General features: G+C 43.2%; 3 protein-coding genes and 1 pseudogene across 3 annotated transcripts; all 4 read right to left on the minus strand.

Annotated features, from left to right (window-relative positions):
• Window positions 1-1,003: 1,003 nt before the first annotated feature.
• On the minus strand, window positions 1,004-1,588 carry LOC102283854 (RNA polymerase II subunit A C-terminal domain phosphatase SSU72 like protein 3). The gene has a single exon (XM_005911460.2). It carries the CDS (start codon window positions 1,586-1,588, stop codon window positions 1,004-1,006), a length of 585 nt encoding a protein of 194 aa, XP_005911522.2.
• Window positions 1,589-7,535: 5,947 nt separating this feature from the next.
• On the minus strand, window positions 7,536-8,120 carry LOC138990945 (RNA polymerase II subunit A C-terminal domain phosphatase SSU72 like protein 3-like). The gene has a single exon (XM_070383169.1). It carries the CDS (start codon window positions 8,118-8,120, stop codon window positions 7,536-7,538), a length of 585 nt encoding a protein of 194 aa, XP_070239270.1.
• A 5,851-nt stretch (window positions 8,121-13,971) lies between these two features.
• LOC138990946 (RNA polymerase II subunit A C-terminal domain phosphatase SSU72 like protein 3-like) lies at window positions 13,972-14,554 on the minus strand (annotated as a pseudogene).
• A 5,209-nt stretch (window positions 14,555-19,763) lies between these two features.
• LOC102284127 (RNA polymerase II subunit A C-terminal domain phosphatase SSU72 like protein 3-like) lies at window positions 19,764-20,348 on the minus strand. The gene has a single exon (XM_070383171.1). The coding sequence runs from the start codon at window positions 20,346-20,348 to the stop codon at window positions 19,764-19,766; it is 585 nt and encodes a 194-aa protein (XP_070239272.1).
• Window positions 20,349-24,379: the final 4,031 nt, after the last annotated feature.

Below are 24,379 nucleotides of genomic sequence, written 5' to 3' on the forward strand. Positions count from 1 at the left end.
CCACAGGTATACATGTGTTCCCCATCCTGAACCCTCCTCCCTCCTCCCTCCCCATACCATCCCTCTGGGTCGTCCCAGTGCACTAGCCCCAAGCATCCAGTATCGTGCATCGAACCTGGACTGGCATCTAGTTTCATACATGATATTTTACATGTTTCAATGCCATTCTCCCAAATCTTCCCACCCTCTCAATGAACTTTTTATGCATGAAGAAAATCCACTTGAGGTAAGAACGATTTACCTTGTGGAATTTATTCAGCTTGAACAGTAATAAACCAAGGTGTTCCTGTTGTAAGATCCAACCCCTACCAAAAATTAGGAGATCCATTTTCTATAAACTAGAAGCTTTTATTTCATTTCATGAATATTGAATTGAACAGATCATGCTCACATTTAGCAATCAATGCCTACTATTATTAAACCTGAGTTTCTATGAAAGTAGCAGTTGCCAAAATACATACAGTCGAAAAATAGATTTCTAAAGTTCAAACATTAAATATAATCATATCTCACTAAAAAGAAAAATTCATTTATACTGATGCACAATACCAAAACGACAAAAGGAAATTGTATTAAAATGATGAAGTAAAAAGAAATGATGGAATGGAAATGGTGTGGGGTTTGTTTGTTCTTCTTCCCTGAATGTCCTTCAGCACATCACTGGTCCATTGTAAACCTTGGTCTCTTGATGTGGATAATGGAGTCCTCTAGGTTAACTTCCTCGCAGAGCCCTGTGAGCCCTGAAGTGTTCCTTCCAGGTCAAGAATCCATACCATCAACCCCCACCGTGGAAGGGTTTGGATGCCTCCAGGGCGTTCATGTTATTTTGGCAGAATAGATTTCCTTCTCCACTTCCTTCCTAGGCTGGAGTGTACCTGGAAAAAGTCATGTAGATGGCTTTTAGCAGAAAGGCCTTGGAAGCCGCTTCTGACAGAAAATAACCACCTAGTCCAATGTCCAGACACAAGTACTTACCAAGAGGAGCTGCAAGCAGACAAGATCCTCAGTAGAAGCAGACCGTGTGCAGAAAGCTCTTGCCAGTTTTGCGCTCGGCTGCCAGGAGCACCTGGACCAGAGAGTCCTCCAGGTTGTCTGCCTGCTGGAGGCGTTCACAGAGCTCACAGATGATGAAAGACCCAAGCGTGGCGTCCTCCAAGTTGTCGGCCATGTCCACGTTGATCACGTGCACAGGCTGGAAGGTCTCCTGCTCTCGGACCCACAGCTCCTCCACCACCTTGTTGTAGACGCTCTCCGCACAGGTGAAGATGACGTCAAAGTGATCTCGGCACTCTTGAAATCTTTCCGGGCGAGGCTTGATTCTCTCGTTTCTTCCCAAGATGTGTAAGATGCCGTTGCTATTATAGCGTTGTCGGTCTTTGCGCACAAGGTCCTTGCGCATCTCCTCATAGGTGGTGGAGAAATTGTAAACCACGGGGAGGTTGCGTGCCCTTCCTGGGAGCCTGACTCGAGACCCAGCTCCGAAGGACCTGACTCGGAATCCTTTCCTCCTGAGGATGCGGTGGGCCTCCATGCTCCTGTTCATGTTGCTCATGCAGACCACAGCCACACTGAGCGGATACGAGGGCATGGTGGCGGCCACTTGGGACTCCAGCCAGACGCCTGGACTTCAGGGGCTGAGGGAACTCTGAAGGCCAGGGGATGACCGACTGGGTCCAGCTCTTCCAAGGAGTGTTAGAGTCAAAGAAGAAAGAGGGCGTTTATATGGAGGCACTTGTCCTCAGTGGGAGGAGAAATCTTGATTGATGATTGGCTTAATTCTTGACTGATTGGATTTGAATGGTGGGCTGGGAGCAGAGAACCCAGTGCTGTTTTCTGAACAATCCCAGTGATGCAATCACCCAACCTCAATGCCACTATGTGCCCACCTAACCCCCACCCCCCTCCTGAGCATTTTGCCATCTCCAGTTAACCCTATCTGTGCCTGTGTGTATGGGGCTAGAATTGGTATCAGGCAAAACAACTAGACACTCACTGGCTTCTCACCAGCCTTCCAAAGAGCTGAAGACATGCATGTGGAAAAGGTCTTTGAGATTCCTGAGCCTTCTAATACAATGATGCAAAGAATGACAAAGAATGACAGGGGTTGTTCCCCGGATTTTCATTTTAGAGTTCATACTCCAGCAGAGCAGTTGTGAACTGTGAACTTCCAGATGTTCAAGCCGGTTTTAGAAAAGGCAGAGGAACCAGAAATCAAATTGCCAACATCTGCTGGATCATAGAAAAAGCAAGAGAGTTCCAGAAAAACATATACTTCTGCTTTATTGACTATGCCAAAGCCTTTGATGGACATAAGTTTGAGTGAACTCTGGGAAATGGTGATGGACAGGGAGGACTGGGGTGCTGTAATTCATGGGGTCGCAAAGAGTCGGACATGACTGAGTGACTGAACTGAACTGAGAGCAGTGTGCTAAATCCTAGGAAGGCATTCATGGGTCTTCTTATCAGTCAAGAAAAGCACGCACCAGTGTCAAAAGCAACCTCTGGAAAATATGACTGCCATTTGATAGGGTTTCACAAGTTGGAAGAACACCACATTTTTTTTCCTTTCTCTTTTCTTCAATTCTTCAGAATTCTGGAGTGAACTGAACAGATCCTCCTCCCTTATCGTGTCTCCAAAAGCAGCTCAGTCTGAACACTCCATACTCAAAATAGAAGCCTTTTCATTGCTTTTTTCCATTTGCATAGCTGGTGAAACAACCGTACAGATATTAAACTTGAGGTTGGGACATTGACCACTAAGGAGACTTAATGCTGTCTTCCTAGAGCCACAGACTGAGTGTTCAGTCCATTGCAGTGATTCTCCGAGTGCAAAGAGTCCTATGTCAGTAAACAGCCCAAGTCTACTCAAAGTGTGACCCCCAGAGCATCAGCATGAACTGAAGGGGAGCTTGTTTAACCTGGGAATTGGACTCCCAGACCACTGAATTGGATTGCAGGGATGTGCACTAAAGATTGGGAGCAAGTTGATTAGTAACAGAGATTTCAGAAACTTGACTGAACCTCGGAAGTCGCTGAGAAGCACTGCCTCTAGATGGGAGGTTGAATATTCTGAAGAGAAAAGCCAGATTAGAGAAAAGGCCAGGCACACCTGAAAAGGTAGTCAGCTCTCAAATATGATGTGACAATGTTTTTTAATAGTCACTGCCTGAGACCTGAGAGAGAGAGAGAGAGAGAGAGAGAGAGAAGAAAGATCTCTGAGCCCAAACTACAATCATGATACTACAGGAGGAAGTTATTTCATCATGATCCTTTCTCTTCATAGGATGGCTCTAGGGTCACACAGTGGGGAAACCCTCTACTTCTGATCTGCTTTGTGCGCTCCTGAATTTCTCTCTGAGACTCAGGGTGGGGATGGGGGGTTCTTGTTCAGCATGCCAGCACTGTGGCAGCCAACAGTTGAGCTCTTAGTGCTAGAGCAGTGCTCTGTCTGCAGTGCTGGTAGAGGAGAACTTACAGGGCAGGGTTTCCTTCACTTTCTGCCAAATCTGAGCCCTATTTAACTGCACACCATCCCTGTTTTTCACCTTGAGATAACCTTGAATATGTTTTCATTTATATGAAGATTGATTTCCTTTAGAGTCAGTTCTCTTTTGAATGATGTCAACATCTTTTTTAATGATTGCTACCTCTTTTCTTTCTTTTTTTAAAAAAATCAATCCTGTAGACAAAATCTCTTCTCCTCCAAGTTATCTTCTGACTTTCTGGACTTACCACTCTGAGGAAGCCCATATTCTTTCAATTCTGGATGTAAAATCAATAGATACAGGTCAAATACTTAACAAACCCTACAAGTGCACACATCACCCATTCAACACCAACAATATTTGGTATTATCACTTCTTCCCCAACTACCTTTTTCTGCACACTCCCTGCGAGGGCAGCTTCCATACTTCCACCCAGATCTCTGCCACTACATCAAAATCCAAAGCAGGATATTCACCAACCTTCAACCACCCACCTTCCAATCTTTTGTTTCTCTTTTTCAACTCTAATAGCTCTTAGACAAACTATGCTTCAGCATCCATTTCATCCAGTTCCGTTCCCCTTATTTTTCCATGGATACTTACTATGTTAAGAGGCATTACTGTAGTCACTTCTGTGTAACATCTACAGTTTTTGAACCAGTTGCACTGTCTCATATTTGACTCCTGCATATCCCCACAGACAGGAATTCAACCAACAGCTTTTTCTGCATGTGGATTTTCTGGCAAAATAAGTTCACCTGGAAAAATCATTTCTCTTTCTTTCAAAGGGCTCCTAGATCTCCCTACTTCAATTTTGTGGTCCCATCATTGGAAAAGATCATCTCAGCTGACTCCTACTCCTTCTCCATTCCTGACCGTGACTGTCCACCCTCAGATGAGAGACTGATCTTGAATACCACTGACTCTACCAGGAAAGAAAACCGTCATCTCCCTACCACTGCCCTCTTCAGATATAGACGCATCTTCTCACATGTGGGGAAAGACAGAAATTGAGAGTGCTTCTATATCCATCCCTCTCTCTTCTCTTCATCAAGTCTTGTCTTTTCAACTCAAATACCTCCCTCTGGTCCCACAGCTTCTCCCCCTATGCAGAGCCACCTCCCTACTCCTCAGTGCATTCCTGTCCTCAGGATGTCCTGTACTCCCTGATCCCTCCAGACCCATGGAACTCCATGCCACCTACACAGATAAAAAAGTCCACACTTACTTTCTGATAGTGAGTAAACTACTTCACCATACCAGCTACCTCTCCTTTGTTTTCTCCTGGAAGTCACATAGGACTTGGTGGCACAGCTGGTCAGAACCAAGAATGTTTCACTGCCGAGCAATGCAGATCCATTTTCGGAGGAGCACAAAACAAAAAAACAACGAATGTTTGAAGTGAGAAGTAAATTCTCAAGAGAAAAGAATGCTTTTCTACATGGGATTTATAGGCTTTGAAAAAAAGGAGATCAAGATACCCAGTTGGTAAGATCCATCCCCTACTACAAATGAGAAGACACCTTTTCTTAAATTAAAGAGTTTTATTTTGATTTATTTCATTTTGTTTATTTAAATGAGCTACATAGTTCAACAGATAGGGCTTCGATTTTAGTAATAAATGCAACCATGGGTTACAGTGATTTCTAATTTTCTTTCATAAATAAGCTATTTGATTAAACAAATCATGCTTGGATTTTCCCCTAAAAAAGCCACACATGATCTACCCTGAGTTTCTAATAAAGTAGGCATTCATCAAAGACAAACACTCTAAAAGCAAAAATATTTCCAATTCAATATAATTTCCATTCAATGTATTCCCATCCCACTTAAGAAAAAACAACCCGTCGTATTGACACCATGCCAAAAGGACAAAAGGAAATCAGTATCCATATAGATCAATAAAATAGAAACTGTTCCTTTTTCTCAGAATATCCTTCAATGCATTGCTTGTCCTGGGCTCTGTGATCAGCTTTGATTGTCCATCCAGAAGAGAGTCCTCGAGATTAACCTCCTTGCAGAACCCTGTGAACACTGAGTCCTTCCTTCCAGGTCCAGTTCCACACCATCGTTCCCCACATTGGAAGGGTTGGCATGTCATGTTGGCATGAGAGGGTTCCTATTCTCTTGACAATTCTTTATGTGAAGTCACTAGAACAGGTCCCATTCATAGCAAACCCAACCAGCACAAAGATCACTCATTCAATATCAAAGATATTCAGTGTTGTTACATTTGTCCAACTGCTTTTGTCTACACCTTCCCCCAAGACAGCAACTTCCCAAGATCCATCCAGATCTCTGCAGTACATCTAAACCTGAAGCAGGACACTCATCAACCTTCAACTGTCAACCTCAAATCTTTGTTATTTTTTTTCAGCTCTAAGGACTCTTAGACAAACCATGTCCCACCATCCATTTCATCCAGTCCCATTCCCTTTAACTTTTCCATGGACACTTTCTATGTTGAGTTTCCTCACTGGAGTCACTCCTTCGGAACACCAGCCGCACTTTTACATGCTTTATCATATTTGCCTCCTCCATACCCCTACAGACAGGAAATCAACCAAAAATATTTTCTTAATTCCTTCCAGTGAATGTTCTGACAAAAGTAAGATCTCCTGGACAGATCATTTCTCTCTCTTATAAAGGGTCCCCAACATTCCCTATTTCCATTTTGTGTTCCCATCATTGGAGATGATCATCTCAACACACTATCGGATCCCTTTCCCATTCCTGCCGTACTTACCTCAACATCAGATGAAAGACTGACCTTGAAGCTCATTGAATCTACCCAGAAAGAAACCCTCACCTCCCTACTGCCAGCACTGCCCCATGTGGATAAGTACACCCTGTCACCAGTGTGGAAAGACAGAAAACTGACATTGCTTCTAAATTCTTCCCTCTCTCTCCTCTTCAGCATGTTCCATCCTTCAACTCCACCATCTTCCTATGATCCACAGCTTGTCCCCCTGTCCAGAGCATCCACTTTACTGCTCAATCCACACTCCTCGGGAAATCCTCTACTAGCTCATCCCTTGCCTCCAGGTACACCCTTGCTCCATCCTACCTTTGCTCTGTAAATAAAGTCCACATCAGTCTTCTGACATAGCAAGATACCTCATTCAACCAGGCCAACTCCCCCTTCCTTTAATTTCTGCTGTAAGTTACACATGCCTAGGTGTCATTGCTGGTCAGACCCAAGATGATTCACTTCCCTACACATAGAATCCACGTTTAGAGGAGTTCAATAATCAATGAAACTTTTATGCATGAAGAAAATCCGCTTGAGGAAAGAGTGCTTTACTCTGTGGAATTCATTCAGCTTGAACAGTAAGAAACCAAGGTGTTCCCTTTGCAAGATTCAACCCCTACCAAAAATTAGGAGATCCATTTTCTATAAACTAGAAGCTTTTATTTCATTTCATTAATATTGAATTGAACAGATTGTGCTCACATTTTAGCAATCAGTGCCTGAGTTTCTATGAAACTTGCATTTACAAAATATATACAATCTAAAATTAGATTTTTAAAGTTCAAACATTAAATATAATCATATCTCCTAAAAAGAAAAATTCATTTATACTGATGCATGATACCAAAACGACAAAAGGAAACTGTATTAAAATGATGAAGTAAAAACAAATGATGGAATGGAAATGGTGTTGGATTTGTCTGTCTTCTTCCCTGAATGTCCTTCAACACATCACTGGTCCATTGTAAATCTTGGTCTCTTGATGTGGATAATGGAGTCCTCTAGGTTAACTTCCTCGCAGAGCCCTGTGAGACCTGAAGTGTTCCTTCCATATCAAGAATCCATACCATCGTCCCCCACCATGGAAAGGTTTGATGCCTCCAGGGTGTTCATGTTATTTTGGCAGAAAAAGATTTCCTTCTCCACTTCCTTCCCAGGCTGGAGTGTACCTGGAAAAAGTCATGTAGATGGCTTTTAGCAGAAAGGCCTTGGAAGCCGCTTCTGACAGAAAATAACCACCTAGTCCAATGTCCAGACACAAGTGCTTACCAAGAGGAGCTGAAAAGCAGACAAGATCCTCAGTAGAAGCAGACCGTGTGCAAAAAGCTCTGGCCAGTTTTGCGCTCGGCTGCCAGGAGCACCTGGACCAGAGAGTCCTCCAGGTTGTCTGCCTGCTGGAGGCGTTCGCAGAGCTCACAGATGATGAAAGACCCAAGCGTGGCGTCCTCCGCGTTGTCAGCCATGTCCACGTTGATCACGTGCACAGGCTGGAAGGTCTCCTGCTCTCGGACCCACAGCTCCTCCACCACCCTGTCGTAGACACTCTCCGCACAGGTGAAGATGACGTCAAAGCGATCTCGGCACTCTTGAAATCTTTCCGGGCGAGGCTTGATTCTCTCGTTTCTTCCCAGGATGTGTAAGATGCCGTTGCTATTATAGCGTTGTCGGTCTTTGCGCACAAGGTCCTTGCGCATCTCCTCATAGGTGGTGGAGAAATTGTAAACCACGGGGAGGTTGCGTGCCCTTCCTGGGAGCCTGACTCGAGACCCAGCTCCGAAGGACCTGACTCGGAATCCTTTCCTCCTGAGGATGCGGTGGGCCTCCATGCTCCTGTTCATGTTGCTCATGCAGACCACAGCCACACTGAGCGGATACGAGGGCATGGTGGCGGCCACTTGGGACTCTAGCCAGACGCCTGGACTTCAGGGGCTGAGGGAACTCTGAAGGCCAGGGGATGACCGACTGGGTCCAGCTCTTCCAAGGAGTGTTAGAGTCAAAGAAGAAAGAGGGCGTTTATATGGAGGCACTTGTCCTCAGTGGGAGGAGAAATCTTGATTGATGATTGGCTTAACTCTTGACTGATTGGATTTGAATGGTGGGCTGGGAGCAGAGAACCCAGTGCTGTTTTCAGAATAATCCCAGTGATGCAATCACCCAACCTCAATGCCACTATGGTGCCCACACAACCCCCACCCCTTCCTGAGCATTTTTCCATCTCCAGTTAACTCCATCTGTGCCTGTGTGTATGGGGCTAGAATTGGTATCAGGCCAAACAACTAGACTACTCACTGGCTTCTCACCAGCCTTCCAAAGAGCTGAAGACATGCATGTGGAAAAGGTCTTTGAGATTCCTGAGCCTCTAATAATGATGCAATGATGACAAAGAATCACAGTGGTTGTTCCCCAGATTTTCATTTTAGAGTTGATACTCCAGCAGAGCAGTTGTGAACTAAATGTTCCTTTTAGGAAGACATTCACCAGAAATCAAATTCTATCAGTCAAAATAGAAAAAGCAAGAGAGTCAGAAAAACATAACCTCTTGAAAATATTACTTGATGGACATAAGTTTGGGTTTCTGGGAAATGGTGATGGAAGGGAGGACTGGGGTGCTTTTCTCCTTTCTCTTTCTTCAATGACTGAGTGACTGAACTGAACTGAGGAGCAACCGAAATCCTGAAGGCTCCTCCCTCTTCTTATCAGTCAAAAAAAGCACGACCAGCTCAGAAAATATGACACTGCCATACTCAAAAGAACACCCATTTTTTCCTTTTCTTTTCTTCAATTTGCAGAATTCTGGCTGAACTGAACAGATCCTCCTACAGATATTAAAAAAGCAGCTCAGGACACTTGATACCAAAAAGAAGCCTTTTCATTGCTTTTTCCATTTGCATAGCTGTCAACTGTACAGATAAAAACTTGAGGTTGGGACATTGACCACTAAGAGACTCTGCTCTTCCTAGAGCCACAGACTGAATGTTCAGTCCATTGCAGTGATTCTCTGAGTGCAAAGAGTCCTATGTCAGTAAACAGCCCAAGTCTACTCAAAGTGTGACCCCCAGAGCATCAGCATGAACTGAAGGGGAGCTTGTTTAACCTGGGAATTGGACTCCCAGACCACTGAATTGGATTGCAGGGATGTGCACTAAAGATTGGGAGCAAGTTGATTAGTAACAGAGATTTCAGAAACTTGACTGAACCTCGGAAGTCCCTGAGAAGCACTGCCTCTAGATGGGAGGTTGAATATTCTGAAGAGAAAAGCCAGATTAGAGAAAAGGCCAGGCACACCTGAAAAGGTAGTCAGCTCTCAAATATGATGTGAAAATGTTTTTTAACAGTCACTGCCTGAGACCTGAGAGAGAGAGAGAGAGAGAGAGAGAGAAAGAGAGAAGAAAGATCTCTGAGCCCAAACTACAATCATGATACTACAGGAGGAAGTTATTTCATCATGGTCCTTTCTCTTCATAGGATGGCTCTAGGGTCACACAGTGGGGGAAACCCTCTACTTCTGATCTGCTTTGTGTGCTCCTGAATTTCTCTCTGAGACTCAGGGTGGGGATGGGGGGTTCTTGTTCAGCATGCCAGCACTGTGGCAGCCAACAGTTGAGCTCTTAGTGCTAGAGCAGTGCTCTGTCTGCAGTGCTGATGTCTGCAGTGCTGATAGAGAAGACCTTACAGGGCAGGGTTTCTTTCACTTTCTGCCAAATCTGAGCCCTATTTAACTGGACACCATCCCTGTTTTTCACCTTGAGATAACCTTGAATACGTTTTCATTTATATGAAGATTGATTTCCTTTAGAGTCAGTTCTCTTTTGAATGATGTCAACATCTTTTTTAATGATTACTACCTCTTTTCTTTCTTTTTTTTAAAAAATCAATCCTGTAGACAAAATCTCTTCTCCTCCAAAGTATCTTCTGACTTTCTGGACTTACCACTCTGAGGAAGCCCATATTCTGTCAATTTTGGATGTAAAATCAATAGATACAGGTCAAATACTTAACAAACCCTACAAGTGCACACATCACCCATTCAACACCAACAAAATTTGGTATTATCACTTCTTCCCCAACTACCTTTTCTCCACACTCCCTGTGACAGCAGTTTCCATACTTCCACCCAGATCTCTGCCACTACATCAAAATCCAAAGCAGGATATTCACCAACCTTCAACCACCCACCTTCCAATCTTTTGTTTCTCTTTTTCAACTCTAATAGCTCTTAGACAAACTATGCTTCAGCATGGATTTCATCCAGTTCCGTTCCCTTTATTTTCCATGGATACCTACTATGTTAAGAGGCATTACTGTAGTCACTTCTGTGTAACATCTACAGTTTTTTGAACCAGTTGCACTGTCTCATATTTGCCTCCTGCATATCCCTACAGACAGGAATTCAACCAACAGCTTTTTCTGCATGTGGATTTTCTGGCAAAATAAGTTCACCTGGACAAATCATTTCTCTTTCTTTCAAAGGGCTCCTAGATCTCCCTACTTCAATTTTGTGGTCCCATCATTGGAAAAGATCATCTCAGCTGACTCCTACTCCTTCTCCATTCCTGACCGTGACTGTCCACCCTCAGATGAGAGACTGATCTTGAATACCACTGACTCTACCAGGAAAGAAAACCGTCATCTCCCTACCACTGCCCTCTTCAGATATAGATGCACCTGCTCACATGTGGGGAAAGACAGAAATTGAGAGTGCTTCTATATCCATCCCTCTCTCTTCTCTTCATCAAGTCTTGTCTTTTCAACTCAAATACCTCCCTCTGGTCCCACAGCTTCTCCCCCTATGCAGAGCCACCTCCCTACTCCTCAGTGCATTCCTGTCCTCAGGATGTCCTGTACTCCCTGATCCCTCCAGACCCATGGAACTCCATGCCACCTACACAGATAAAAAAGTCCACACTTACTTTCTGATAGTGAGTAAACTACTTCACCATACCAGCTACCTCTCCTTTGTTTTCTCCTGGAAGTCACATAGGACTTGGTGGCACAGCTGGTCAGAACCAAGAATGTTTCACTGCCGAGCAATGCAGATCCATTTTCGGAGGAACACAAAACAAAAAAAAACAACAAATGTTTGAAGTGAGAAGTAAATTCTCAAGAGAAAAGAATGCTTTTCTACATGGGATTTATAGGCTTTGAAAAAAAGAGATCAAGATACCCAGTTGGTAAGATCCATCCCCTACTACAAATGAGAAGACACCTTTTCTTAAATTAAAGAGTTTTATTTTGATTTATTTCATTTTGTTTATTTAAATGAGCTACATAGTTCAACAGATAGGGCTTCGATTTTAGTAATAAATGCAACCATGGGTTACAGTGATTTCTAATTTTCTTTCATAAATAAGCTATTTGATTAAACAAATCATGCTTGGATTTTCCCTTAAAAAAGCCACACATGATCTACCCTGAGTTTCTAATAAAGTAGGCATTCATCAAAGACAAACACTCTAAAAGCAAAAATATTTCCAATTCAATATAATTTCCATTCAATGTATTCCCATCCCACTTAAGAAAAAACAACCCGTCATTATTGACACCATGCCAAAAGGACAAAAGGAAATCAGTATCCATATAGATCAATAAAATAGAAACTGTTCCTTTTTCTCAGAATATCCTTCAATGCATTGCTTGTCCTGGGCTCTGTGATCAGCTTTGATTGTCCATCCAGAAGAGAGTCCTCGAGATTAACCTCCTTGCAGAACCCTGTGAACACTGAGTCCTTCCTTCCAGGTCCAGTTCCACACCATCGTTCCCCACATTGGAAGGGTTGGCATGTCATGTTGGCATGAGAGGGTTCCTATTCTCTTGACAATTCTTTATGTGAAGTCACTAGAACAGGTCCCATTCATAGCAAACCCAACCAGCACAAAGATCACTCATTCAATATCAAAGATATTCAGTGTTGTTACATTTGTCCAACTGCTTTTGTCTACACCTTCCCCCAAGACAGCAACTTCCCAAGATCCATCCAGATCTCTGCAGTACATCTAAACCTGAAGCAGGACACTCATCAACCTTCAACTGTCAACCCTCAAATCTTTGTTATTTTTTCAGCTCTAAGGACTCTTAGACAAACCATGTCCCACCATCCATTTCATCCAGTCCCATTCCCTTTAACTTTTCCATGGACACTTTCTATGTTGAGTTTCCTCACTGGAGTCACTCCTTCGGAACACCAGCCGCACTTTTACATGCTTTATCATATTTGCCTCCTCCATACCCCTACAGACAGGAAATCAACCAAAAATATTTTCTTAATTCCTTCCAGTGAATGTTCTGACAAAAGTAAGATCTCCTGGACAGATCATTTCTCTCTCTTATAAAGGGTCCCCAACATTCCCTATTTCCATTTTGTGTTCCCATCATTGGAGATGATCATCTCAACACACTATCGGATCCCTTTCCCATTCCTGCCGTACTTACCTCAACATCAGATGAAAGACTGACCTTGAAGCTCATTGAATCTACCCAGAAAGAAACCCTCACCTCCCTACTGCCAGCACTGCCCCATGTGGATAAGTACACCCTGTCACCAGTGTGGAAAGACAGAAAACTGACATTGCTTCTAAATTCTTCCCTCTCTCTCCTCTTCAGCATGTTCCATCCTTCAACTCCACCATCTTCCTATGATCCCACAGCTTGTCCCCCTGTCCAGAGCATCCACTTTACTGCTCAATCCACACTCCTCGGGAAATCCTCTACTAGCTCATCCCTTGCCTCCAGGTACACCCTTGCTCCATCCTACCTTTGCTCTGTAAATAAAGTCCACATCAGTCTTCTGACATAGCAAGATACCTCATTCAACCAGGCCAACTCCCCCTTCCTTTAATTTCTGCTGTAAGTTACACATGCCTAGGTGTCATTGCTGGTCAGACCCAAGATGATTCACTTCCCTACACATAGAATCCACGTTTAGAGGAGTTCAATAATCAATGAAACTTTTATGCATGAAGAAAATCCGCTTGAGGAAAGAGTGCTTTACTCTGTGGAATTCATTCAGCTTGAACAGTAAGAAACCAAGGTGTTCCCTTTGCAAGATCCAACCCCTACCAAAAATTAGGAGATCCATTTTCTATAAACTAGAAGCTTTTATTTCATTTCATTAATATTGAATTGAACAGATTGTGCTCACATTTTAGCAATCAGTGCCTGAGTTTCTATGAAACTTGCATTTACCAAAATATATACAATCTAAAATTAGATTTTTAAAGTTCAAACATTAAATATAATCATATCTCCTAAAAAGAAAAATTCATTTATACTGATGCATGATACCAAAACGACAAAAGGAAACTGTATTAAAATGATGAAGTAAAAACAAATGATGGAATGGAAATGGTGTTGGATTTGTCTGTCTTCTTCCCTGAATGTCCTTCAACACATCACTGGTCCATTGTAAATCTTGGTCTCTTGATGTGGATAATGGAGTCCTCTAGGTTAACTTCCTCGCAGAGCCCTGTGAGACCTGAAGTGTTCCTTCCATATCAAGAATCCATACCATCGTCCCCACCATGGAAAGGTTTGATGCCTCCAGGGTGTTCATGTTATTTTGGCAGAAAAAGATTTCCTTCTCCACTTCCTTCCCAGGCTGGAGTGTACCTGGAAAAAGTCATGTAGATGGCTTTTAGCAGAAAGGCCTTGGAAGCCGCTTCTGACAGAAAATAACCACCTAGTCCAATGTCCAGACACAAGTGCTTACCAAGAGGAGCTGAAAAGCAGACAAGATCCTCAGTAGAAGCAGACCGTGTGCAAAAAGCTCTGGCCAGTTTTGCGCTCGGCTGCCAGGAGCACCTGGACCAGAGAGTCCTCCAGGTTGTCTGCCTGCTGGAGGCGTTCGCAGAGCTCACAGATGATGAAAGACCCAAGCGTGGCGTCCTCCGCGTTGTCAGCCATGTCCACGTTGATCACGTGCACAGGCTGGAAGGTCTCCTGCTCTCGGACCCACAGCTCCTCCACCACCCTGTCGTAGACACTCTCCGCACAGGTGAAGATGACGTCAAAGCGATCTCGGCACTCTTGAAATCTTTCCGGGCGAGGCTTGATTCTCTCGTTTCTTCCCAAGATATGTAAGATGCCGTTGCTATTATAGCGTTGTCGGTCTTTGCGCACAAGGTCCTTGCGCATCTCCTCATAGGTGGTGGAGAAATTGTAAACCACGGGAGGTTGCATGCCCTTCCTGGGAGCCTGACTCGAGACCCAGCTCCGAAGGACCTGACTCGAATCCTTTCCTCCTGAGGATGCGGTGGGCCTCCATGCTCCTGTTCATGTTGCTCATGCAGACCACAGCCACACTGAGCGGATACGAGGGCATGGTGGCGGCCACTTGGGACTCCAGCCAGATGCCTGGACTTCAGGGGCTGAGGGAACTCTGAAGGCCAGGGGATGACCGACTGGGTCCAGCTCTTCCAAGGAGTGTTAGAGTCAAAGAAGAAAGAGGGCGTTTATATGGAGGCACTTGTCCTCAGTGGGAGGAGAAATCTTGATTGATGATTGGCTTAACTCTTGACTGATTGGATTTGAATGGTGGGCTGGGAGCAGAGAACCCAGTGCTGTTTTCAGAATAATCCCAGTGATGCAATCACCCAACCTCAGTGGGTGCCCACACAACCCCCACCCCTTCCTGAGCATTTTTCCATCTCCAGTTAACTCCATCTGTGCCTGTGTGTATGGGGCTAGAATTGGTATCAGGCCAAACAACTAGACTACTCACTGGCTTCTCACCAGCCTTCCAAAGAGCTGAAGACATGCATGTGGAAAAGGTCTTTGAAATTCCTGAGCCTCCTAATCCAATGATGCACAGAATCACAGTGGTTGTTCCCCAGATTTTCATGTTAGAGTTGATACTCCAGTAGAGCAGTTGTGCTAAATCCTAGGAAGACATTCATGGTTCTTTCTATCAGTCAAAAAGGCATGCACCGATGTCAGTAGCAACCTCTGGAAAATATTACTGCCATTTGATAGGGTTTCACAAGTTGCAAGAACACCGCATTTTCTCCTTTCTCTTTTCTTCAATTCATCAGAATTCTGGAGCGAACCGACCTGATCCTCCTCCCTTATCTTGTCTCTAAAAGCAGCTCAGTCTGAACACTCCATACTCAAAATAGAAGCCTTTTCATTGCTTTTCTCTATTTGCATAGCTGATGAAGCAACTGTACAGATATTAAACTTGGGGTCGGGACATTGACCACTAAGGAGACTTAATGCTGTCACTTCAAAATGGCGAGGGCAGAGATCTCTTCATAGAGCCACAGACTGAATGTTCTGTCCATTGCAGTGATTCTCTGAGTGCAAAGAGTCCTATGTCAGTAAACAGCCCAAGTCTACTCAAAGTGTGACCCCCAGAGCATCAGCATGAACTGAAGGGGAGCTTGTTTAACCTGGGAATTGGACTCCCAGACCACTGAATTGGATTGCAGGGATGTGCACTAAAGATTGGGAGCAAGTTGATTAGTAACAGAGATTTCAGAAACTTGACTGAACCTCGGAAGTCCCTGAGAAGCACTGCCTCTAGATGGGAGGTTGAATATTCTGAAGAGAAAAGCCAGATTAGAGAAAAGGCCAGGCATACCTGAAAAGGTAGTCAGCTCTCAAATATGATGTGAAAATGTTTTTTAACAGTCACTGCCTGAGACCTAACTCATCCTGCCAGGAAAAGCAGAGAGAGAGAGAGAGAGAGAGAGAGAGAGAGAGAGAGAAGAAAGATCTCAGAGTCCAAACTACATTCATGATACTACAGGAGGAAGTAATTTCATCATGGTTCTTTCTCTTCATAGGATGGCTCTAGGGTCACACAGTGGGGAAAACCTCTACTTCTGATCTGCTTTGTGTGCTCCTGAATTTCTCTCTGAGACTCAGGGTGGGGATGGGGGGTTCTTGTTCAGCATGCCAGCACTGTGGCAGCCAACAGTTGAGCTCTTAGTGCTAGAGCAGTGCTCCTGTGTCACTCCATAAGCCTTCCTGATGTCTGCAGTGCTGATAGAGGAGACCTTACAGGGCAGGGTTTCTTTCACTTTCTGCCAATTCTGAGCACTATTTAATTGGACACCGTCCCTGTTTTTTCACCTTGAGATAACCTTGAATATGTTTTCATTTATATGAAGATTGATTTCCTTTAGAGTCAGTTCTCTTTTGAATGATGTCAACATCTTTTTTATGATTACTACCTCTTTTCTTTCTTTTTTTTTTTTTTTAAATCAGTCCTGTAGACACAATCTCTTCTCAAAGTTATCTTCTGTCTTTCTGGACTTACCACTCTGAGGAAGCCCATATTCTGTTAATTTTGGATGTAAAATCAATAGATACAGGTCAAATACTTAACAAACTCTACAAGTGCACACATCACCCATTCAACACCAACAAAATCTGGTATTGTCACTTCTTCCCCAGCTGCCTTTTTCTCCACACTCCCCTGTGACAGCAGTTTCCATACTTCCACCCAGATCTCTGCCACTACATCAAAATCCAAAGCAGGATATTCACCAACCTTCAACCACCCACCTTCTAATCTTTTATTTTTTTTCAACTCTAATAGCTCTTAGACAAACTATGCTTCAGCATGGATTTCATCCAGTTCCATTCCCTTTATTTTTCCATGGATACCTACTATGTTAAGTGGCATTACTATAATCGCTCCTGTGTAACATCTACAGCACTTTGAACCAGTTGCACTCTCTCATATTTGCCTCCTGCATATCCCTACAGACAGGAATTCAACCAACAGCTTTTTCTGCATGTGGATTTTCTGGCAAAATAAGTTCACCTGGAAAAATCATTTCTCTTTCTTTCAAAGGGCTCCTAGATCTCCCTACTTCAATTTTGTGGTCCTATCATTGGAAAAGATGATCTCAGCCGACTCCTACTCCTTCTCCATTCCTGACCGTGACTGTCCCCCATCAGATGAGAGACTGATCTTGAATACCACTGACTCTACCAGGAAAGAAAACCGTCATCTCCCTACCACTGCCCTCTTCAGATATAGATGCACCTGCTCACATGTGGGGAAAGACAGAAATTGAGAGTGCTTCTATATCCATCCCTCTCTCTGTTCTCTTCATCAAGTCTTTTCAACTCCAGCACCTGCCTCTGGTCCCACAGCTTCTCCCCCTATGCAGAGCCATCTCCCTACTTCTCAGTGCACTCCTGTCCTCAGGATGTCCTGTACTCCCTGATCCCTCCAGACCCATGGCACTCCATGTCACCTACATGGATAACAAAGTCCACACTTACTTTCTGATAGTGAGTAAACTACTTCACCATCCCAACTACCTCTCCTTTATTTTCTCCTGTGAGTCACACAAGACTTGGCACCTCTGGTCAGGACCAAGAATGTTTCACTGCCGAGCAATGAGGATCCGTTTTCAGAGGAACACAAAACGCAAAACAACAAATGTTTGAAGCAAGAAGTAAATTCTCAAGAGAAAAGAATGCTTTTCTACATGGGATTTCTAGGCTTTGAAAAAAAGAAATCAAGACACCCAGTTGGTAAGATCCATCCCCTAGCACAAATGAGAAGACACCTTTTCTCTTTTTTCTTTTTATATAAATTTATTTATTTTAATTGCAGGTTAATTACTTTACAATTTTGTATTGGTTTTGCCATACATCAACATGAATCCACCATAGGCATACACATGTTCCTCATCCTGAACCCCCCCTTCCACCTCCCTCCCCATACCATCCCTTTGCGTCGTCCCAGTGCACCAGGCCCAAGCATCTGTATCCTGCATTGAAGCTGGACTGGTGATTCATTTCATATATGATATTATACATGTTTCAATGCCATTCTCCCAAATCATCCCACCCTCTCCCTCTCCCACAGAGTCCAAAAGACTGTTCTATACATCAGTGTCTCTTTTGCTGTCTCGTACACAGGGTTATCGTTACCATCTTTCTAAATTCCATATATATGTGTTAGTATACTGTATTGGTGTTTTTCTTTCTGGCTTACTTCACTCTGTATAATAGGCTCCAGTTTCATCCACCTCATTAGAACTGATTCAAATGTATTCTTTTTAATGGCTGCATAATACTCCATTGTGTATATGTACCACTGCTTTCTTATCCATTCATCTGCTGATGGACATCTAGGTTGCTTCCATGTCCTGGCTATTATAAACAGTGCTACGATGAACATTGGGGTACACATGTCTCTTTCAATTCTGGTTTCCTCACTGTGTATGCCCAGCAGTGGGATTGCTGGGCCATAAGGCAGTTCTATTTCCAGTTTTTTAAGGAATCTCCACACTGTTCTCCATAGTGGCTGTACTAGTTTGCATTCCCACCAACAGTGTAAGAGGGTTCCCTTTTCTCCACACCCTCTCCAGCATTTATTGCTTGTAGACTTTTGGATAGCAGCCATTCTGACTGGCGTGAAATGGTACCTCATAGTGGTTTTGCTTTGCATTTCTCTGATAATGAGTGATGTTGAGCATCTTTTCATGTGTTTGTTAGCCATCTGTATGTCTTCTTTGTAGAAATGTCTATTTAGTTCCTTGGCCCATTTTTTGATTGGGTCATTTATTTTTCTGGAATTGAGCTGCAGGAGTTGCTTGTATATTTTTGAGATTAGTTGTTTATTAGTTGCTTCATTTGCTATTATTTTCTCCCATTCTGAAGGCTGTCTTTTCACCTTGCTTAGAGTTTCCTTTGTTGTGCAAAAGCTTTTAAGTTTAATTAGGTCCCATTTGTTTATTTTCGCTTTTTTCCAATATTCTGGGAAGTGAGTCATAGAGGATACCTTTTCTTAAAGAGTATTATTTTGATTTATTTCATTTTGTTTTATTTAAATAAGGTACATAGTTCAACAGATAGGGCTTGGATTTTAGTAATAAATGCGACCATGGAATACACCAATTTATAATTTTATTTCATAAATACATTATTGGATTAAACAAATCATGCTTGGATTTTCCCCCCAAAAAACTACACCTGATCTACCCTGAGTTTCTAATAAAGCAGGCATTCATCAAAGACATACAATCTAAAAGCAAAAATATTTCAAATTCAATATAATTTCCACTCAATGTTATTCCCATCCCACTTAAGAAAAAACAACCCATTGTATCGATACACCACAACGAAAGGACAAAAGGAAATTAGTATCCATATAGATCAATAAAATAGACACTGTTCCTTTTTCTCAGAATATCCTTCAATGCATTGCTTGTCCCTGGCTCTGTGATCAGCCTTGATAGTCCATCCAGAAAAGAGGGTCCTCGAGATTAACATCCTTGCAGAACCTTGTGAGCACTGAGTTCTTCCTTTCAGGTCCAGTTCCACACTGTTGTTCCCCACATTGGAAGGGTTCGCATGTCTACCAGTGTTCCATGTTCCCGTGCCGTGTGATGCTCTCCTCCTCCACCTCCTTCACTGGGTGGGGTGTACCTGACAATAGATCATACATAGATGGCCTTTAGCAGAAACGGCTTTGAAGAAGCCTCTCCCAGAAAATACCCAGCAACTCAAGAGTCCAGGCACGGGTTCTTACCGACAAAGGAGCTGAAACCAGCCAAGATGCTTCCTCAGTAGAAGCAGACCGTGTGCAGAAAGCTCCTTCCTGTTTTCTCCTTTGTTGCCTGGAGCAGCTCAGCCAGACGACTTTGCGTGTCATCTGCCTGCTGGAGACCCTGGCAGAGCTCACAGATGATCGAGGCTCCAAGGCTGGCTGCCTCCAGGGTGTTGTCTATGTCCACATTGACGACCGGCACAGGCTGCCACATCTCCTGATCCCTGGCACACAGGTTGGCCACCACCCGGTTATAGGCCCTCTGCCCACAGGTGAAGATGATGTCAAAGGGATCTGGGCACTCTTGAAACCTTTCTGGGCCAGGCTTGATTCTCTCATTTCTTTTCAGGATGTGTAAGACTCCATTCCTTTTGTAAAGCTTTTGGTCTTTAGAGAAGAGGTAGCTGTGCATCTTCTTATAGGATGTGGAGAAGTTGTAGCGCACTGGTGGGTTGCGTGCCCCTCCTGGGAGCCTCACGTGGGATCCGGCTCCAAAAGACCTGACATGGAACCCATTCTTGCTGAGGACGCGGTGGGCTTCCATGCTCCTGTTGACATTGCTCATGCAGACCACAGCCACCCTGAGTGGGGAGGAGGGCATGGTGGCAGCCTCTTGGGACTCCAGCTGGACAGGAGGACTTCAGGGTCTGAGGGGGACTCTGAAGGCCAGGGAGATGACCGGCTGGGTCCACTTTTGTAATGAGCATTTGAATCAGAGAAGAGAGAAGGCCTTCATATGGAGGCATGGGCCCAAGGTGGGTGGAGACCTCTTGATTTGGTGATTGCCTTAACTCTTGAGTGATTGGATTGAGATAGTGGACCAAGTGGGGTGACCAGAACAACCCAGTGATCCAATCACCCAATTCGACTGCCAGGAGGTGCCCATCCGGCTTCCTTGCCACCCCAGAGTCCTTTGCCAGGTACAGTTAACCCTGTATGTGCCTGTGTATATGAGGCTAAGTTTTGTAATTCAATTACCTGAACGTCTGCTCTCCACCCTGGTCTGGCTCCCTGGTTGGAGTGTTTTGTAATCTCCACTTCATCCTCTGGGCCATATTTGGAAGAGGCTACTGTGCATATAAGACAATGTGTCCAGGCTACTTCCAAGCTTGTCATCATTCTCTCTACTGAACCAAGAACATGCATATGAAAAGTGTGTTTGAAGTTTTCAAACTTGCAGTAAATTCATTATATGTATAATTGCAAGAGTTGTTTCATATTTATTTCCTACAATTGATAAAATAGGATTGTAATTTTGTTAAATTATGGGGGAAGCACATAATTTTGCCCATAAATAATAACAAGATTCACCAGTGTACAAAGCAACTGTTTGGAAAACACCCCTCCTGTTAGTGTTGCAGGAGTTTCAAAACACCCACATCCTCCATTTGATTTTCTTGAGTTCATAATGTTCCTTCAGGGACTGGAGCCACCTCCACAGCTTTCCCATGTTTTCTAGTACAGCTCTCTCTGAACACTCTATGCTGAAATATAGTAATTTTAAATTCCGTTTGTCAGTTTGCAGAGGTGACCTACCAAGGTTATAGACCTAAAAATTATGAACTGTACACCAAACAGTAAGGAGACACAGTCTTGTCTCTTCAAAATCGTTCAGAAGAAGCATCCATTTAGAAACTCACAGATTTTTTGTCTCTGTGCCTCTGTGAATTGTAGTGATTGTCACATTGAAGGAATCCTACCTCAGTGAACAGACTTGATCTTCTCCAAGTAGGAGTCCCAAAGCCAGGACATTAACATTGATCCAGAATGTGGGGTAAGGTAACTTTGGACCTCAGGCCACCAAATTGGAAAATCTGAGAGTGGATCCCAGAGATCTGGGATGTACAAAGCCCTTCAGATGAGAACAGCTGACTCAAAGCAGGGGTTTCTGAGCCTCGATTGATACTTGGGAGCTGTGAGAATTTGTTCAAAACAGGGCATCAAGAATACAAGGGAAGCAGGACATTCAAAAGATAAAGATATTGTCAAAGAAACACCATGCATAAATGAAAAGGTAGTCAGAAGCTACATACAGCATGAAATTTTATTAGAGTAGTGATCCAAACCTGAAGGTGTCTAACAAACCTTGTATAGCAAGATCTTGGGGTCAAAGTGAAACAGAACAGGACCCTATGGTCTTTCCCCACTATGTGCTCTGCCTGCTTTTGTCTCTGAAAAAAATTAGCTAAACGATAAGCTTAATCATGAAGCGAGAGAATGCAGAAATAAAGGAGAACAGTCCATCTAACAAGACTAAATAATAATAGTTTAATCATTAAGTATCAAAATATCTACTTCTGCTTCATTGACTACAGTACAGTAAAGCATTTGACTGTGTGGATCACAACAAACTGTGGAAAATTCTTCAAGAGATGGGAATACCAGACACTGTTACTGCTTCCTGAAAAACCTGTATGCAGGTCAAGAAGCAACAGTTAGAACCAGACTGGCTCCAAATTGGGAAAGGAGTATGTCAAGGCTGTATATTTTCACCCTGCTTGTTTACCTTCTATGAAGAGTACATCATGTGAAATGCCAAGCTGGATGAAACACATGCTGGAATCAAGATTGCAGGGAGAACTATCAATAACCTCAGATATGCTGATGACACCATCCTTTTGGCAGAAAGCAAAGGGGAATTGAAGAGCCTCTTGATGAAGGTGAAAGAGGAGAGTGAGAAAGCTGGCTTACTATTCAGCATTCAAAAAACTATGATTATGGCATCTGGTTCCAGCACTCCATGGCAAATAGATGGGGAAACAATGGAAACAGTAAGAGTCTTTATTTTCTTGGGCTCCAAAATCACTGCAGATGGTGACTGCAGCTATGAAATTAAAAGATGCTTGCTCCTTGGGAAAAAAAAAATTGAAAAACTTAGAAAGCATATCAAAAAGCAGAGACATTACTTTGCCAACAGAGGTCCATCTACTCAAAGCTATGGTTTTTCCAGTAGTCATGTATGAATGTGAGAGCCAGACCATAAAGATGGCTAAGTGCCGAACAATTGATTCTTTTGAACTGTGGTGTTGGAGAAGACTCTTGAGAGTCCCTTGGACTGCAAGGAGATACAACCAGACAATTCTGAAGGAAATAAGTCCTGGATATTCATTGGAAGGAGTGATGTTAAAAAAGCTGAAACTCCAATTCTTTGGCATCCTGATGCAAAGAACTGACTCAATTGAAAAAACCCTGATGCTGGGAAAGATTGAAGGTGGGAAGAGATGGGGATGACAGAGGATGAGATGGTTGGATGGCATCACCAACTCAATACATGATTTTAAGTAAGTTCCAGGAGTTGGTGATGGGCAAGGAAGTCCTGCACAAGGCGTGTTGCACACCATGGGGTCACAAAAAGTCGGATATGACTGTGCCACTGAATTAAACTGAACTTTTATAAATTCCAGGGAGAAAAGCATTCTTTCCTCAAAAGAATTTTGTTCATGCTTAATATTCACTGTTTTGAGTATTATGCTCCTCTGAAAGTGCATCCTCACTATTGGGAAATGAATTATTCTTGGTTGTGATCAGCAGTAACACCAAGGCCTGTGTATCTTAAAGGAGAAAATAAAGGAGAGGGAGTTGGCATGATTGAATTAGGTTATTTGCTATGTCACCAAGTAGATGACTGTCTCCACACATTGTAGGCATATTGGAGTGAAAGGTGGACCTGGAGATGTATCAGTTAGTACAGTAATTTCTGAGGTAAAGAGTGGACCCAGGAGTAGGGTTGTGGCTCTGGACAGGTGGAGTAGATGTGGGATCAAGAGAGATGTTGAAGTGAAATAAGAGGACTTGCTGAAGAGGAGAGAGGGTAGTAATTTAGAAACACTCAATTTTCTTTCACCACAGGTGATTATGTGTATATATCTGCATGTGGAAGTGCTGGTGGTATGAGCATGAGGGTTTCTTTCCTGGTAGATTCCTTGGGCTTTATCATTAGTCTTTCTGCTGCTGGTGGGTAGTCAGGGTCAGGATTGGTGACTGGAGGGGATAATCTGTTGAGGCTATCATTTCATGTGATGGGAACACCAAATTGAAGTAGGTTTTTAGGTAGTGTTGGATGTTCTTCTGAAGATAGAAATATGTTATCCAGCTGATATTATTTTCACCAGAATACCCATTTTGAGGAAAATGTAATATGTTTCTGAGTTCCTCTTTGTTGAGACAGGCAAGGCAAATATGACAGAGGATTAAAATGCTGCAGGTGCTTAGATGGAGAGATTATAGTGATGAATTACAAAATATAAAGTGCATAAAATAGTTAACTAATAAGGACTTACTCTAGCACAAGGAACTCTCTTAAAGTCCCTAATGACCTATATGGGAAAAGAATCCTAAGAAAGTGGAGATATATTTAGTTTGTTGTACAGTAGAAGCTAATACAACATTGTATTCTTTTGCAGTGTAAAAGAAATTAAAAATAGAATTTGTTTACTTAAAAAATATAAAGTGTACTTGAATAAATTAAAAAGAATGGTACTGAATTAAAAAGGTTTTGGAACATGGTTTAAGAATCCTCTCTGTTGTTTAGTCGCTAAGTTGTTTATTACTCTTTTGCAACCCTGTGTAGTGTAGACGGCCAGGTTCCTCTCTCCATGGGACTTCCCAGGCAAGAATAGTGGAGTGGGTTGC

Source organism: Bos mutus, chromosome 15 (assembly GCF_027580195.1).
Source record: "Bos mutus isolate GX-2022 chromosome 15, NWIPB_WYAK_1.1, whole genome shotgun sequence".
Lineage (NCBI taxonomy): Eukaryota > Metazoa > Chordata > Mammalia > Artiodactyla > Bovidae > Bos > Bos mutus.